The following is an 18,922-nucleotide window of genomic DNA, read 5'->3' on the forward strand; positions in this document are numbered from 1 at the left end:
TCCACTAGGTGGCGATCTCAGCTTCAATCATTTTAGAAGAACAAATGGAGCTTCAAGATCAACACAATGGATCCTGAACAAAGGGAATTTTAACAAGCTTTATTGCCAATTGTTATTAACTTAAGATTTTGAAAACTAAATAACCTATTAGTATGTAAGCTTTCAAGGCTTGATCTCTTGAGTTTAGCATGTCACTATTGTTTGGTGTGAGTATTCCTCCTGGTGCACAGGAATTAAATGTCCTTATAAATATGAGATTTAAAAGCAATAGTAGAATAAGCTTCTCTCATTCAAAGCCACATTTATTGGAAAGATAGAGGTATATTCAAACAATTTTATTTTTGATATCCTAGTAAAACATTGAAAGCATACCTTCATGGTATAGAATATTACATTTTACCTTTCCTGGGAAAAAGGTAGTACTTTCTCTTCTTCTATCTATATCTAATATATTTTTACATATTTTATATATTTATGTAGTCTCTAATATAGTTTTATATAACAGGATCTTTATATATGCTTCCTGCAATATTTGTATAGCCTAAAAGACTATAGAACAATGTAAATTCTGCTTACATGCTCTGCCTATCTTCTGTTTTCTTTCCTATTCAGAATTGCCAGCAAATGATGTAACTTTCTTATTTTGAAACTCTCTAACCTTATTCCCTCTCTTCTTTCTGTTTTCTCCTTGGATTCAAAATTTCCTTGCTTTTAACTCCAACTCCTCTCCCCTCTATTTTTGTTCAGCCTCTCTGCCTGAGCTTAGCTCCTATGCCATCTGTCTGCCTCCCCTGATCCCACTTCATTCGGTTAAGCGCCTTTAAGGTGAGAAGAGCATCTACGCCAACTTCTTGCACAATCACTTTATTCTAATTGACAGTTTCCTTAGCTTTGTAGACCAGGTTAGGTTTTTTTAAATCTCTTGGTAGCTATCTTTCTTTTTTCCTTTTTCTATTATTATTTAAAAAAAATCCCAAAACCAAAAAACAAAAACCACCTTCACCTTAAAGCAGAGCACTTGGCTTTTTCTCCCACTGCCAGCAATATCCCTGATACCTAAGAGCCTAAGGAGTACTCTGGTCACTGGCTAATTCTCAGAAGGTGGTGATGATGACAGCTCTCCTGGGCTCCTTCCTCTTTGCCATTTCCTAAATCCAGTCTTTCACCTCCTTAGGATGTTGTTTGCTTTGAAGTAGTTCTCAAGTTTGCCCTTGCTCCTGAATCCCCATGGTAACCACTGTAGTCTTTGTCTTGTAATCAACTGGATTAATGCAACAGCAGCTCAGCGCACGCTCAGACTTCAGTGTCTTTTGCTCCTGTTTCAGCCCGCTGGTTCTCTGCCTTTACTGGGCACAGATCCGACTGAGGTGCTTGTTAAATGCAAAGTCCCAGGCTCCATCCTAGACATTTTGATGCAGGAGCTTTAGAATAGGGCCCCAGAATCTTCGTTTTAACAAAATTTTCCGGGTAAACTGGAGTATGTAATATGCAGCCCACATGTTAAGAAACAATGCTCAACTACCCCAATCATACTAGAAGATAATTCAGTGCCTGTCTCACTATAGGAACCACATGCAATTCTCTGAGTAAGTTATCAAATCTTTTCATGCCAAGTTCAGCTGAATTTTCAAAAAACAATTACTTTTATCATATTTCTGCAACTCTTTAGGGACAAAAATATAGTTGCCGGGGATTTCATATCTGCTTTTCTCACTGTCCTCTTCTGTCTTTGTAGGTCTTGACTAAGAAGACATATATAGGAGATAATAATATGGTTCAAGTTCAAGGAGTGAAGCAAAGACAAATACGAAAGAAAGAATGAGTAATGAAGTTGATAACCTAGAGAGCAAGGACCAGGAGAGCATGGTGTTAGGGTCTCATATCTAAAGATGAACTTATTTCAAATGATGGTATGGAGAGCTAACCCCTCAGTCGCCACAAGCTTCCCATGCCTAATAAGCCTCTCCCTTGTGTCCTTTCTCCCAGTGAATTTGCACACCTTCTCTTTGCTTGGACTGTTTTTCTCTCTCACCAAACCCCTTCATTCAGCAAACTCCTGTTTATGCTTGTGACCTCAGCTCAAGTGTCTCTTCTTCCAGGAAGCCTTTCCTGACCTATATTATCTCTTTGTCCTGTACTTGCCAATTCCTTTAGTATGCATTCTCATCTACTCTTGTTTTCCTCAGTCTGGCTTATAACTATAAAATCATTTGTTTATTCAATTTGTCTCCATTTGGCTACTAGACCTTACTGAGGCTCCTGGAGCATAGGTCTCCACTGAATCCCCAGCACTTGTTCGTGGGGCTGTGTAGAGACTCCATAAGTCATTGTTGAAGGAAAGAACAAGAACTAGCCCACCATTTCCCTTTTCCTCACCACTGAGCCTGCTCACACAGTGAAGACGCTATTGAGATGGGCACGGCGATGATGTTTCAGGCACATCACATCCAGCAGCTCAACTTCATGATGCTGAGATGGAAACCACAGCCAAGCCAGGGCCCACCTGACTGGCAAGCCCAGACACAGCTGGCTAGTCAGAGACTTTGCTTCCTACTATGCCTTTCCCCCATCCTTCTCCCTGAACTGCATTCTCAGAGCCCAGGCCCTGGACTGATTGGTTTTGCTGCTTACCAATGAAACTTTTCCACTAAACACTTGAGTTTTGGGTTCTTAGTAATTTTTTTTTTTCTTTAACTTTAAGCATACCCTCCTTTAGCCCTGATCTGGTTCTCTTATTTCCTAATGTGTTATTTGTGACATCCATTCTACCTCCCCAAAAATACTTTTAGAAGTTGCTAATGACTTGCTTTTATCTTCAAATGAAAACTTCCATATATTCCCAATTTATAATCATAAACATGAAGAGTCCATTAATAAAAGCAAAAGGGATACCCTTGACAGTTTTTTAAAATTTTACTTTACATTTTTTGTTATACTTTATGTTATATACACTAAAGAGAAAAGGAAATTTCAGATTAGCTTTTTTGACATACTTATTCCTAGAAAATATGCCTGAGGTTCATATTGAATCAGCAAGGAAAGCTTTTCCCAAACTATTTTAAGCCATATAATTTTCAAGACAAATTATTTTTTGGACACTGCAATTCAGATGAGGGTGTTGGAGGCTTTGATAAGCAATAGTGGTGCTCACTGATATACTCAACAAATATTTTTGAACATCTACTAGAGATGGTTCTAGGTGCTGAGGTTGCAGCCACAAACAAAACTAAACAAAAAATCCCTGCTTTCTGGTAGTGAGAAAAGATTCAACACCAATAAATACATAATCTGCGAAGCAGAATGGTCAGGAGAAGAGATTACTTCTTTTGAGGTTACTCAATCCGCATGCCATAGTAATCTTTATTTTTCTTCTTAAGAGTCTCCATGTATGTTTGCGCAGTTGGGTAATGACTCGGTCTGGGTTTTACCTTTAGAAAAAAGAAGTGGGGAACTTGGCTTTCTCCTTCCAAAATCTAGACTGGGGTTTATTCTATTTCTCCCTTGGTGAGGTACTTCCTGAGTTAACAATAGCTACACTTTTGTGAACTAATGTGAACTAATTCCCTCTACTCAGGGCAGAAGAATCAATGTGGGCTGACGTTAAAACCCAAGGATTTCAATAGACAACAAAACATGCTGGCAGGGAGAGTCTCAGACACCGTGCTAAACAGTATTATCAAGAGAGAAGTTGAGGAGTCTCCTCGTTTGTCATTCTCAAAATGTCTGGTACAGATAAGAAGAATCCTGTCTTGTAAACAAGTGGTCTGAGATTTCATGCTGGGATTATAGGAGTGTAGCCCTTAATATTCTTAGATCTATGATCATATTTAATTTTTTTCTCTGTTTACATATCCTCCTTTATTGATTCCTTCCATAGTCTCGAACCCTCCATCTGTGTTCCTAACTACTTTATCACATTACTGCTTAAAGAATTAGGGAAGGACTAGGACTTGGTCTCTGGCCTCCTGCTTGAGCCAGTGCTACTAAAGACCACTTGTCACGGAGTCTCCGCTAAAGGTCTGCCTCATGGTGAAAAGCCAACACAAATCCGTCTTGTGCCAAACTTCTTTCTTCAGAAAATGACTAAGTATGGTTCAAGTGTAGTTAATAAAATTGCAGCTGAGATGAGGCTGTGACTCATCTGTCATACCCTGGTCTCTCTTTTGCTAATCAGTTGTGAGAAACATTTCAAAATCAGAGAGCAGCAGCAAAGAAAGATGAGATACTCAGACTTTTGAGGCAATTAGAGACTAAAGAGCAGAAGGCAAATCAGTCTTCCTGCCTTGACAGTCTTAAAATACACACTAAAAGTAGACTTTGGAGTTACACTATTTGTGACAGATTTTGACCATAACACATTTTCTAAGAGGAAATAAGAATTACTCACTTCAGGACATGCGTTCCACCCTCGCATGAGCAGAGATGATATGGGCTTGGGGATGGAATAGCCAATGGGAGGTCTGATGTGGTGGTAAGCCATGTCTGCTGCAGCAGCCGCTAGGAACCAAACGAACATGTCAGTTCTGAAACCCACATACTTGCCCCAAGAAGCATATGAACAGACAAACAAAAAGTCATCAAAAATCAATCTGTGCAACATTAGCAGAGACTCAAAGATAGCTCTATGCAGGTTTTTTTTTTTTTTAATGCTTAAACAAAATGTTGGATAATTTGATACTGTCAGTTTATCTTTATAATTGTCCATTCATTCAGTTTTTCGCTCATTCAACAAATTGGGAGCGGAGGGAACACAAAGAGTATCAAAGAAGCATGCAAAAGAACATACAGAGAGCAAGCAGTTTGGGGTGTGTGTCTGAAGGGTACACACATACTGTTATAGGAAGTAAGGACTGAAAGGCAAACTGGACCAGACGATATACAATGTCATAAATCCAGGCTAAAGAGCTTATCCTGTACTTAGCAAGACGTGGGGTGCCGCGGAACTTTGCAATTCAGAAAGCACCCCTTTAACTTGGGCAAAATAGATGATTTTTTAAGCTTAAATACCATTACTGGTTATAAGAATGTTGGGATTTTAAGATTTAATATTTATAAAGTAGTTACTATTTGCTAAACTTTGTAAGATACCTCAAATCCATCATTTTAGCTAATACCACTCGTTGACTCAACTCCCTAGTGTTACCTGTCTGCTTGGATTTCTGAATATTGCTCATCTGAAACTCCCCATTACGGTGTGGTGATGCTTGGGGCTTCGCTGTGGAATCCTGACTGTTGCACATTTTCCTGCTCTGCAACCAGTGATTTCTGTAACTCTCTTGGAAACCAAGTTCATAGGTACTTTCATTAAACATATTTTGTATCAGGCAGCATGGTAGATACATACATAAGCTTTTTCAAACCTCCTAACAATCATTCAAAGTAGGTATTTCTGTGTGTGTGTGTGTGTATGTAACTAGTTTTTAATTTGTGAAAAAATTAAATATAATTAGTAACTGGTATAACCTCTTGTTCCAGATTCCACTCTCTCTTCAACCACTTCACACTGAAAATACTTTGTAAACAACACCTGAAGCTCTTTTTATTCCTCCTAAAATTGCTCTGCACTGGTGGGAGGCTAAAGTCCCAGGATGTTGACTTCCTCTCTTCCAGGTTGTGATGTCATCAACATCTGTCTGTACCTTAACAACATTTGTGATATGACCTATAACTACTGCCTCTCTTACACTAAAGTTTGCTCCAATTCACTTCTGTTTATAGATTTACTAATTTAGTGAAATTATATGTAAGTTAATCAACATTTTGCTTTATGGATCAGTCGGAATTACTACCTAATTTTGACAAATGTAACATTTATACCTGTTTTCTTTGGAATTTTAGAAACATAATTAGAATAAAATCTTATTCAGAAAGGACAGTTGTTAAAATATTTTGAGTATTCTTATATACTCTTTCTATCATTGAGCTCATGCCCAATCCAATATATGATTATGTAATATTTTTCCCCTAAATATCAACATTTTTCCAAGTTATTAAACTTCAGGTTAATGTATTTTTAACGACTCTATATTCTGTATGATTTACTTAATCATTCCTCAATTTTAGGATGTTCAAATTTGGGTATAAACACTTCAAAGTAATCATCTTCAGTATGACTTTCCCAGTTTCACAGACTGAAACTTTATTTATGATATTTTGATATTTATGATATTTTATGATATTTATGATATTTTGAGGGGTAAGATTAACCTGCCAAAGGGCATAGCTGAAGACTTTTGACACATACTGATACACTGTTTTTCTCAAGAGTTGTATTAATTTACACTCTCAGTGGCCAATGTGTGAGAGACTTTTCATTACATCTACACCAGTATTAGGCTTTCTCATTTTGTAAAAGATTTTCTTAATATGAGAGGCAAGTGTATCAGCTCATTTCTTGTTTAAATTTTGTTCTTTGATGAATAGTGAGGCTTAATATTTTCCTAAATATTTATTGGTTATTTGTATTTAAAATTTTAAGTTCATTTTCTTTGCCTGTCTGGTATTTTAATATTTCCTTCCTTACAACAGCAGTTCTAATTGTACAATTGTTCCAAGTTGAGGGCAGAGTCAGGAATTCCATTTCTACTCTTGTTTTCAATGCCATTTGTAGAATATTTGCATTGTCACATTTGTCAAACTTTTCTAGCCACTATTAGCTACAGTTATATTTGCTGACACTAAGAAAACAAAGAAACAAAAGACTGGTCAAAACATATTTAGGGGGCGCCTGGGTGGCTCAGTGAGTTGAGCCTCTGCCTTTGGCTCAGGTCATGATCTCAGGGTCCTGGGATGGAGCCCTGCATCGGGCTCTCAGCTGGGTGGGGAGCCTGCTCCCCCACACCCCCAGCCTGCCACTCTGCCTACTTGTGATCTCTCTCTCTGTCAAATAAATGAATAAGAATCTTTAAAAAAAAACCCCACATATTTAGCAAATGAAATGTCACTTATAAAATGTGTCTTCTGTGTCACAAAAAACTAGGTGTGTTAGGTTTCTCCCATTGGCTACTCTTGACGATTTTTAATTCTTTTTGGCATGAGGTAAATAAATAAGCAAACAAATTAACTAATGCTTAATAATCACTGATCTTTAAACTCTACTTTTTCACCTTATGACCATTTGGATATTGTTGAGCTGGTACAGCTATAAGCACATAAGCCAGTGTAGTGAACACATTTAAACTAATTATACATATCCTAATGGGTGGGGAGGGACTATTCATAAAGTGAGTTAAACTCAGATGCAGGTGCCAAATGTCTCCTCTGAAACCCTTTTAGACTCTGATATCAAGTCTATAAAGATACCTGTTTGCTTCTTGGCACTGTGTCTGGAAAATCAGTTTAAGATGAACGATACTTAATTCTTCATTATTCAAAGCAGATTCTGCAAGGCCTTGGCATCTCCTTCTCCTTTTTGCTTTGTGCACTCTTGGCAGTGATACCACTCATTAGCACCTCCACCAGAAAGTGGGCAATGCAACATGAGGGGTCATGGAATTGAGATTTGTCACCTCTGAGATTACTTTATCAGTCTTGCCTAAGTGGCCATGTTACAGCAACAGCTGGGAAATTTTCTGGTACTCCAGATTCAGGAAAGAGACTGTCAGCCCATTCATCAAATTTTTTACCTTGATTGCTACATAAAATATGTTAAATGATTTATGTACATGTTGGTTTCTACTTTTACAAGTGAAACTTTGCTATTAAAAGAGAATAAGGGTAAATTTAAAAATATCAATAACTATTTATTGAGCACCTACCATTTTCTCAGCACTGTGATGATTATCAATGATTGAGCAAAACTTGTAATCTAGCACTAGAGTAGGACTATCTAATAGATCTTTTTACAATGATGGAAATGTTCTGCAGTGTTCAACATGGTAGCATATGCCTATTAAGCACTTAAAATGTCGCTATTAAGCACTAAAAAGGTGTGACTGAATAACTGAAATTTTACTTCAGTTTCAGTTCATATAAATTTAAATTTAAGTAGCCACGTGTGTCTCGTAGCTTCCATAGTGGACTGCACAATTTTAGAGCATAGCTTTTTCTCACTCTCATCCTGAATGAGGCTTAAATTAAACAAGATTTTGTGTGTCAGCCTCAAAAGTTTATATAACCATGGTCTTGATTTGTGGATTTAAGTTCTTTATTGCTTATCAATACTTTATCAAGAAAAAAGGGATATGACTAGAGATCATCAACAGGCATTCTGTCCGGCATGTGATAACCTTCACTCACTTATTCTCATGAACAAATGTACTGAACATTCCATGTGGGCAATAATAAGCTAACAAAAGAAGTGTTAGGCTTTTCCATAAACTTTGGTAAATGAATGAATAATTTTTAAAGAGATGAATTACTGGACTTTTCACTTCTTTTTATGATTCAATCACAAATTTGGAAAGGTGATCCTTTTTCCCTGAAATGTTCTTGTACGTATCCTCTTTTCTTACATTATATTTAGTGTCCCTTAGGTCTTAGCTTAATGAACTGTCTCTGGGTGCCCTTCCTATGTACTCCCATAGCACAAGGTGCTATTGTAGTATAATATGGTATTATATTATACTTAATTGCCTATTTATTTGCTTGCCTCTGTAAATCACAAGCTCCTTGAGCTCAGGAATTGTATCTTTTCACCATTGTATCTCCCGTGTTTAGCACGATGACAGCTAATCAGTAGCCACCCAACTGATATGCACCAAACGAATCAATAAATGAGGCCGCTCAAAATACGATTTCACTGGAGATAAAAGAGGTCATGGTATAGATGACTCAGTAAACATTTATTGTACAAATAAATAAGGATTATGGATTAATGACAATTGCTATCTTGCTCATTATTATGTCTTTAGGACAAAGCACAATGCCTAGTCACTAAGAAACACCATAGAATGAATATGCTTAGTTTAATATTTAAATTATTTAATATTTAAATTATGACACAATTAGGTAAATGATTGAGATCTGGTGGCAAATTTAGTTCATACTTTTATCTTTTTATCAGAACATTTGGGGAGGGAGCTTCTATAAATTGAAACAGTATCACCATTAATAAATGGCCTTGGGGCACCTGGGTAGCTCAGTCAGCTGGCATCTGCCTTGGGCTAGGGTCATGATCCTGGGGTCCTTAGGCTTGAGTCCCACATCCGGGTCCCTGTTTGGCAGGGAGGCTGCTTCTCCCTCTACCACTTCCCACCTGCTTGTGCTCTCGCTTTCTCCCATGAGCTCTCTTATGTCTCACTCTCTCAAATAAATAAATAAAAATATAAAATAAAAAAAGAAAAGAAAGAAATTCCTTTAACAAGGAAATGTGATGTGGGGGCCTAATTTCCAGTCTGATTTTGCTTTTAACTCTGTGAGCGATCCTAATTAAGCTAATTTGCCTCTGTGAGTATTAATTTTTGTACATGTACGATGAAGCCTTGAGGACATCGTGTGATGGTGATAAGCATGGGGTTTGGGGACAAGGAGCCATGCACTTACGTCTTGACTGTCCCTCTTACAGGTGTGTGATGTTGAGCATATATCTTATCCTAATAGAACCTAAACCACAGGTTATTGTTAGAATTAAGGGAGATAGTGTACAGAGAGCATCTGGCACATTGTTGGTTCTCAATAAGTGTTAGCTATTGTTGCTGTAATTATTATCATCTACAGAGCTAAGGGTTTCACCGATCCCTTTTACTCTGAATCTAGAGAACTAGATATCTAAAACACTGTATATCTTCTGTTCTGTTTAGATCAGAAATCATAGTTCCTTTTGAGGTTTTCTGGGAGTCTGAATACCCAGTAAAAGGTTGCACTGAGTTACTGCAAATTACAGGGCTACAAACCATCTCATCTGTCACCAGCCCTGGCTCATAATGCAATATGGCCACTGTGGAGAGGAGGACCACGCAGCTCTTCGTGGCAAATTTAATTAGCTATATTGCTTATGGATAAATTGGTACTAGATTCTGAATTCCTAAATTAAACTATCACTCTTATGTTTTATAAAAATAAGTCCAAGCATCCATATAAAAAAACATTTTACTTGTAAGCTTTGATGAACATAAACTACAAGAATTTTTTTTTTCAGTTTTGATTGTGTGTATGTGTGTTTTAAAAAACACAATTGATTCTACCTTGTTGTTTTTATGGGTTGGGCATTGGTGAAACAAAGCAAATACGGACCACTCTCCCAGCAAGCGCTAAGACACATTCTTTGTTAAACTGACACTTCTCAATGATGTATCACCAGAGCATATAGCATCTGAGAGAGACCACGAGATTGCAATCTTGAGATTGCACTAAGAATGGCTTAATTTTTTAAACCACATCCCATTCTCATTACAGACTGTCAGAAGAATAGATTAATTTGCACCAATGTCTATTCTCATTGCAATCTTTGTCAGTGTAATAAAGTATTGGAATGTTAATATCAGCTATGTTCATAGAAATATCACCATCCATTGGACTGATTTGATCTTTCCAGTGATCTCTGTAGTGATTGGCTGGCTCTACTCTTTTCAGTGATAAACTGATAAAGATTAGCACAGCAAACACAGGATTTCAGAACTTTGGCTCACTCCTATTTTCCTATTTTCCTAACACATGTGAAAACATAGTCCCCATCATCAAGTGCTTATGCCTTTTAAGGTTATTATATTTAGGATGCTTTAGGATTTTAATCATATATGGAGAAGAACATCTAATATTTAAACAGGGGTAGCAAACACAAATTGCTACAAATATGGGATCCTGTGATATAACTGTGTCCCTAAATGTACTTAAATTCTTATTTTTTACAATCATATGTGAGACAAAAAAAAAAAAATTGCAAGCCATATTTGGCCCCTATATTACAGCTTGCAAACCTGAGTTAAAACCTCAATATAAAGTCTCACCGAAATCTGGCTAGAATGAATTGGCAGATGTTCTTAATTTGCTGTCACATCCGAGACTTCGATATAGCTTGGCATTAAAGGAATCCCAGGACACAGAGTTGAGTCTCCTTGTGAACCAGCTGGCATCACAGAGGAAAACAAAGGAAAACAAGAGGCTTTTTCTTTGGCCTCAAACTATAATCTGAAAGTGATCCACAAAATTTGGTACCTCATTATAAGGGAATGGGATTGGATGAGATACATATCGATGGATTAATTTATCCTAGATTTCTTCTTTACTTTGTCATGATATATCAGAGGAGACAGACCCGGGGGAGACGTAAAATCTGGGAAGCAGGTGTTGGTTTCTTTCTCTGAAATGAATGCAGGACAGCTCTTGTTTGCCAGGTCATACCAGCTCCTTTTTCATCTTGCCTGGTTCTTCTCTCTCTGCTTGGCTTCACACCTTGGCTCCTTCTCTCTCTAATCTTGTCACTTCTCTCACAAATCTGCTCTCTTCCTGGATCCATCATCTTCTGCTGGCTCAGCCAGAAGCCTGAAGTTAACCCTGACTCCTCCCTCTCCCTTGTGCTCTCACCTTGGCCCACCAGCAAGTCCCATTCAAATTTCCCACAACCAGCCTCTCCTTTCTCTTCTAAAGCCACTCCCCTAATTAAGGTCTTATACATTCTTATCTGGAGTACCTGGTCTTCTTGCCCTGGGTTTCAAGCCTCTTCAATCCAGAATTAGCTTTGTAGCAAGAGAGAGCATTCAAAAATAATACTAGTGTTGTACTATTGCCCTGCTTAAACTCCTGCAGCGACTTTCACTGCGAACACACAGGCCCTTCACCACCTGGCTCTAGGTTTACATTTACAGCATGTGTCTTGTGATGGGTTTCCTTGTATTCTCTGATTCATCCTTACTGAATTATTTGTACATCTCTCATGCCTCTGCACCTTGCTCATACTGCTTTCTGTTGCAACTTCTTCTCTACCTCCCCACTATTTATCTATTTAATTAGTTTTCATCTTTTTGCAGTTCAGTTATCACCTCCTCTTAGATTCCTTCTCTGATATCCTCTCCCCCTTTTGCACAGTCTGGGCAGGAGACTCCTCCAGGGAGCATCTTCAGTACTCTGCTTCTCTCTAGTTGAGACTTAACCTCTGCTCTTTACTATGACGGCCTGAGTAATGCCCTATTCCTCCCTGTTTTCCTCTTAACTCTAGCACAGTTCCCAGGCAGAGGAGCCCTCAACAATAGCCTAAAAATAATAATAGTAGCTAATATTTATTGAGTGCTTCCAGTTCCTAGTCACCATTCCAGTCTTTTGAGGTAGGCCCATTATTATGCCCATTTTAAAAATACAGTGAAGTTCAGCTAGGTTAAGTAGCTTGCATACAGTTACAAGGCTCATGTTCTTACACATTATGCCGATTCTCTTAGCCCATATGGTGTTACCCTGAAAAATGCTTTCTTAAAAACTGAATTAATTGCCAACATTCAGTTTTCTTCTTTTCTTTTTCTTCCTTTCTCTTTCTTTCCTTCTTTGAGAGAGACAGAGGGAGAGAGAGTGTGTGAACATGGAGGCACAGGGGAGAGAGAGAACCTTGAGCAGTCTCTATACCCAACTCAGAGCCCAACATGGGGCTCCATCTCCCAGAGCTCAGGACCTGAGCTGAAATCAAGAGTCGGATGCTTAATTGAATGAGCCACCCAGGCACCCCAAACCTTTAGATTTCTACACAAACACACACAGAAATTCATTTATATGGTAATAGTGAGCAGTGATCCCTACACTTCTGCATGGCACTGTTCGGCTAGAGCTGGGTAGCGGCTGTCCCCTAGAGTCAGAGCACGTGACTTCCTGTCCATCATACTGTCCTGGGTCCAGCATCTGCCCAATTCCCCGACCCTTTGGGCATCTGGTCTCAGGTGATCCATAGAATGCCAGATATGATGGCTTTTTGGTTCTTTCTAAACCTGAGATTATAAGGTTAATTTGAACATGGCCTACGCAAAAGAGACTCTAACTTCATGTTCTTCTCCAGGTATACTCATTCCTTGCATAAGAGTCAGTGCCAGTATTTGTGTTCCACTTTTGTATTTCTCTCAGGAGATAGGGTACTACTACTAAATCCAGAAGGAAGAGCCATGTGGAATGTTGCTACTACCATAACTGATAATGTTGTCAAACACTGTAGTCATGGATTTGTTCCTCTTCGTAAGTGGCTAATATGTAGCTTATATTGAATCTGATGCTTCACACAATTTATTGTGGAACATATGCTAGATTGCCTAACCACTGCAATGATATAAGGAGTCTCATTTCTTGATGCACGGTCACTGTCCAACTTTAAAAAATTCAACATCTATCATAAATTCTCTTTCGGATAAAGTACGGTAAGTTCTAATATCTGGGATATTGGAATCCAGTTATTCTTAGGCAAGGCTTTTAACTGTTTTATTATATAATATTCTCTCTTTAAAGGGTAAATATTTCTGGGTGGTTCCTGACAGAAAGGATCTTTATCTCTCCAAAATATTCATGTGTAATTAGCAGAGGATAATGGAGTAGAAAAAATTCCAAAACTGTATGAGTAAAATATGATAAATAGTATAATAAACGATGACTTGGGGGCATGGAGGAGATTGGATTAACTCAATATTAGAGAATTAAGGAAGATGTTTTGGGAAGAAGTGATATTTAAGCTAAGATCTAAAAATTAATTAGGGTCATATGACAGTAAGTGAGCAAAAATGTCTCAAAGGAAGTGGGGCAGAAGAAGGGAGAGAAGTCAAGTGGCATCAGTTACAGTGATAAAGACAGCAGCTTTGACTAGCATGGTGGCGGGTGAAATTTTTAGGAGTTAGATTTGAGGTATATATCTTATCACTTCTGTTTTTTGTTCATTGTTGTTCACTAGTCTTTGTGCAAGAAGTTAAGAAAAAAGATACAAAAAAATATACAGATTGAAAAGGAAGAAGGTCTTTATTTACAGATCACAAAATCATCTATGTGGAAAATCCCAAACAATGTAGAAAAAAGGTACTTGAATGGATAAGTAAATTTAGCAAATATGTAGAGTTCTAGGTTGATATTTAAAAATTAATTATATCTCTCTTCTAACAAAGAACCATTGGACATTGAAATTTTAAAGGATAACATGTACAATAGTATCAAATACAAAATGCATAGAGATGTCTAAAAAAATGTGCAAGGTTTGTATGCTAAAAACTACAAACACACTGATGACAGAAATTAAAGAAGACCTAACTGAAGGGAGAGCTACACCATGGGGACTGATTGGAAGATTCAGTATGCTTACATTGCCAATTCTTCCTAAATTGATCTATATAAACTCAGTGTAATCCACCCCAAATTTCAGTGGGCTTTTTTTTTTTTTTGGTAGAAATAAACAAGCTGATTCTAAAATTTACATAGAAAAGCAAAAAGTCTAGAAGAGCCAAAGCGATTTCTATAAAGGAGAACATAGTTGGAAGGTTCATCTAACCTGATTTCAAGACTTAAATGTAACCTGACAATATAATATGCTATTAGAGTAAGGGTAGACATATATCAATAGAACAGAGTTCTAAGGTAAGGCATAGTTCTTAGAATACTCTTAGAGTTCTAAGGGTAGACATATATCAATAGAACAGAGTTCAAAAATAAATATATATATGGGCAATTAATTTTTGACAATACTACCAAAATAATTTAAAGGAGAAAGGAAAGTTTTTTCAACAAACTATGCTGGAAAATTAAATATCCATATTAAAAAACAAATACATTTTTTATGATAAATTTTTAAAAGATTTTTATTCATTTGAGGGGAGAGGGTAGCGCAAACACTAGGAGCCACAGAGAGAGAGAGAGAAGCAGGCTTCCCACTGATGCTGGGACTCTAGGATCATGACATGAGCCAAAGGCAGATGCTTAACTGACTGAGCCACCCAGGTGCCCAAAAAACAAATAAATTAGCAAAAGAATAACAAAAGTTCATACCTGTGCCATTAAAAAAAAAGACCAATATATTTTATAAATATAAAGCCTAAACCTCTAAGAGTTCTTTAAGAAAACATAGGAGGAAATCTTTTGGCCTTATTGATGCAACCATATTTTAGAAAGGATACAAAAAATGTGATTTAAAACTTTGATAAGGTAGACTTCATTGAAACTAAAAACTTCTTTCAAGACATTGCTAGGACTATGAAAAGGCAAGCCACAGACTAGAGAAAAACACTTTCAAAATGCACAGCAGATGAAAGACTTCTACCTAGAATCTAAGAACTCTTACAAGTGAATAATAAGGCAATGTGAACAAACACTTCACCAAGGGAGGAGGCACGAACACACATAAACATGTGAAAAGATCATCAACATCATTAGTTGTCAGAGAATTATAAAATAATACTACAACAGCATACCATTAGATACCTACTTAAATGGCTAATATTTTATTTTAAACAGGTGACAAAAAAGTCCTGGCAAGGATGTGTAGCAACCGGAATTCTAATCCACTGCTGGTGGGAATCCATAATGGTACAAACGCCTTAGAAAAACTCTTTTCATAAGATCTGGTAATTATCTCTTACATATTTATTCAAGAGTAATAAAACCATCCACACAGAGACCTAAATGGCTTTACCTATCTTATTCATAGTAGTCCCAAAGTAAGAATAATTCAAATAATCATCAGCTTGTGAATCCATAATTAAATTGAGATATATCCACACAAGGGAATATTACTCAGGGACAAAAAAAGAATGAATTACTAAAAATCAACAACAAGATTTCATTTATAGGACATACTGGAAAAGGCAAACCTGTAAAGCCATAAATCAGATGAGTGATTGCTGGGGACAAATTTCCAGTCGCATGGTGAATACAAGAAAGTAAGTAGAATGACAAGACATAAAATCAAATAAAATGAAGAGCAGATGCAAATAAAATTTACCTTAAACCTCAAGTATGTGTATATTTTTCATGTGATTAGACTGCATACCTCTACAGTCTACATGTACACAGAGTCTAATGCATCTTATCACCCAAAATTAGGCTCACTCACAAAGCCCCATTTTTGGAAGGTATCCATTTATGTAATACAAAATTACCAGGAAAAGCAATTCCCTTCTATAATGTGAGACAAGCAGAAAACAGTCCCGAGAGTTTATTTTTATGTGTTGCTACTTTCAGCTCACCCTTATATACACACTAAAAAGAAGCATCAGAATCTAATCTCAAAAAAAATAGATATTACAGTGTCTACATTATTGGCACACGCTTTAAAACAAATTGAGGGGCACCTGGGTGACTCAGTCAGTTAAGTGTCTGCCTTTGGCTCAGGTCACGGTCGGTCTCAGGGTCCTGGGATTGAACCCTGCCTCCGGCTCCTGGCTCAGTGGGGAGTCTGCTTATCCCTCTCCCCATTACTTGTGCTCTTTCTCTCTCGCTATCTCTCTTTCTCAAATAAATAAATACAATTTTTTAAAACAAAACAAAACACCAAATTGAAGTTTACTTACTTCTCACCTTGCCAACCCACCAAGAGTATTACTTTTTGGAAATAAGTGTTTCTTGAAGTCATGAAAATGCACAGAACTCTGGAAAACAGAGAAACTTGGCAGGATGTCTTACCTGGCTTGAGATGAGCGAATGGAATTTCACCGGTGAGGAGTTCCCATAGACACAGAGCATAGCTGAAGACGTCAGCTTTGATGGTGTAGCGTGTGCACTGAGTGAACACCTCAGGAGCCATCCAGCGGAGGTTCTGTGTGTCCAGAAACATTCACAAGTCATTTACCAAATGTTTAGTTATCCCATTGTAGAACACTGTTTTTCTTAGTAAGGATTTAAGTGGTCTCGCATTGTTCTCAAAAGATATAAACATAAAATAACATTGATTGCCCTATACTGTGCAATAAACTGGTGTGTTTATACATAAACAGTAGGTTTTCTATTGTTGCTCATTTTTGCGAAGAGCATTTTTTTAAATCATTGGAAGATCATGAGATTCATAATTCTTCCAAAAATATTGCAACAATATTAATCATCAAGTAATTCTGCGTTTTATAAAATGATGATCACAGCAGCAGCATTTTCTGTTTACTTCTGAGCATCTTACCCCTAGAAACTATACAGGCTTCTGAAAAGCCAATCACGATTCATCCAAGAACTCTATGCCTCCCTGGTGGTGAATCACACACGTGGGAGGCACCTTCCCTCCTTTAGATCTTCAGGTTGTAATTTAGGAAGTCACTAAATTAGACCCTTAAACAGTGCCTTCATGACTGAGGAGAGAAAGGACCTTAGGGGGGCACCCAGAATACTCCTACAAAGCAGATATCTTACTGGCAGGATCACATCTGTCATATCGCCTTTGTTGGTCCAGTTGTGTTATTTCTGAATGTGGTTTGCGCAATAAGTATTCCAGGACCAAAGTCTATAAACTGTTATAATTTTCTCTGTACCAAGTTTCATATTCATGTTTTGATGGCATTATTTACATTCTTTTTCACTTGCAGTTATATATTTTTTGGTTTTAAATATAAGTTTCCATTCCGGGATGGATGCAAATGCATAATTTTGGTTTATTTGTGGTTTAGGGGAAAGAGCACTAGGTTTTGAGTCAGGAGATGAAAATTCCAGTTCTAGCTCTACCACTGCCTGTTTGGGCAGCTCTGGAAAAATCTCATAAGCTTCCTGGACCTCAGATTCCTCAAGGGCAAAACAAAGGAGGCAAGCCCTTTCAGGTCTAAAATCCCATGGAGTCATAACCTTATCAATGAAGTTCACCAAACATCTTCTTTGAATTTTCACTAAAGGAAACCAGTATCCTTTTATTGCTCTTCCCGAAATTCTATGCAGAGCTGGCTGTTGATAATTCTTTTGAAGTGTCTACCTTATTTTGAAATCAGGCATAATTACAGCATTCCAAGAATATCTCTATTCCGATTATGGTACTTATATGCAATTCTTTCACATGAGCTTTCACATTTCAAATAACCTCCACTTACGTAGCAGATTATGCATTGTGACACAACATTGCATAAGTGGAAGTAGGCATACAATGTGCCCATTTTTCCACAGGGGAGTAATAGAGTAATTAGCCAACTTACACAAGGCCACATAACTAGTAGGAAACAAAATAGTCTTCAAAATTAATCTAGAGTAGTGCTGTGCTTAAAGACTACACTGCTAGGATAAAAAAATTACTTGTTGTTGGTGACATTCAATTCAATTTTTTCCACAGAAATTTATTTAGCCAGTCTGGATGTATTTGAGAATCACCTGGGGAAACTTTTAAAAGATACAGGCACTTAAGATCAACCCCAGGCCAATGAAATCAGAATTTCTTGGGGTTAGATTCAAGTGGCATACTTTTTAAACAAGTTCTTTAAGTGATTCCAGTGTGCAGCTGGGGTTGAGAACTACTGATTTAGCTATCTCTATGTCCCAGGTCTGTGTGTCCTGTCAAAAGGAGGACTCATTCTTTTCTACCTCCCTTACCTCATATCTTACCATTCTCCTCTTGCTTACTCCACTCCAGTCAGTCTCTTCTTGAACACACAGAGAATTTTTCTGCCTCAGGGCCTTTGCACTTACTCTGTATTCCTCTTCCCCCCACATGGGTGACTGCTGGTCAGGTCTCTCATCAAATGTTATCTTTCCTTCTTGCCCTATCTAAATGGCACCCTACTACTCTCCATTCATGTCCTGTGCTTTGCTTTTTCTTCATAACACTTGTCTCTTCACAACATTGTCTCTTAACAATATATATTCTGTTAATTTGTTCAGTGTCTATCTCTTTTTAGTAGAATATTAGCTCCATAGGAATAAGAAAATTAATTTGTTTACTGTAATATCCCCAGTTCCTAGAAGAATATCTGGCCTCTAGTAAAGAGCCCACAGATATTTGTTGGATGAATGAGTGAAGTCTAATTGGGGAAACCAGCATGCATAATCCTGCTTACAATACGACACGGTTTGTGATGTGGTTCCTGCCTTCTGCTCTAATTCATCTTTCGCTCTCTCTTCCTCTCACAGTGCATGC

The 18,922-nt window shown here is 37.5% G+C and overlaps 1 protein-coding gene across 1 annotated transcript in view; it reads right to left on the reverse strand.

Annotated features, from left to right (window-relative positions):
- Positions 1–18,922, reverse strand: part of LOC116566999 (serine/threonine-protein kinase TNNI3K-like) — a 315,363-nt gene that overhangs the window by 73,083 nt on the left and 223,358 nt on the right. Inside the window, exons 22-23 of the mRNA XM_032301742.1 lie at positions 16,507–16,639; positions 4,388–4,497 (exon numbers count right to left, since the gene is read on the reverse strand). Of these exons, the coding sequence (XP_032157633.1) occupies positions 4,388–4,497; positions 16,507–16,639 (243 nt within the window). The remainder of the gene's footprint in view (positions 1–4,387; positions 4,498–16,506; positions 16,640–18,922) is intronic.

This window comes from Mustela erminea, chromosome 10 (genome assembly GCF_009829155.1).
Source record: "Mustela erminea isolate mMusErm1 chromosome 10, mMusErm1.Pri, whole genome shotgun sequence".
Taxonomy (NCBI): domain Eukaryota; kingdom Metazoa; phylum Chordata; class Mammalia; order Carnivora; family Mustelidae; genus Mustela; species Mustela erminea.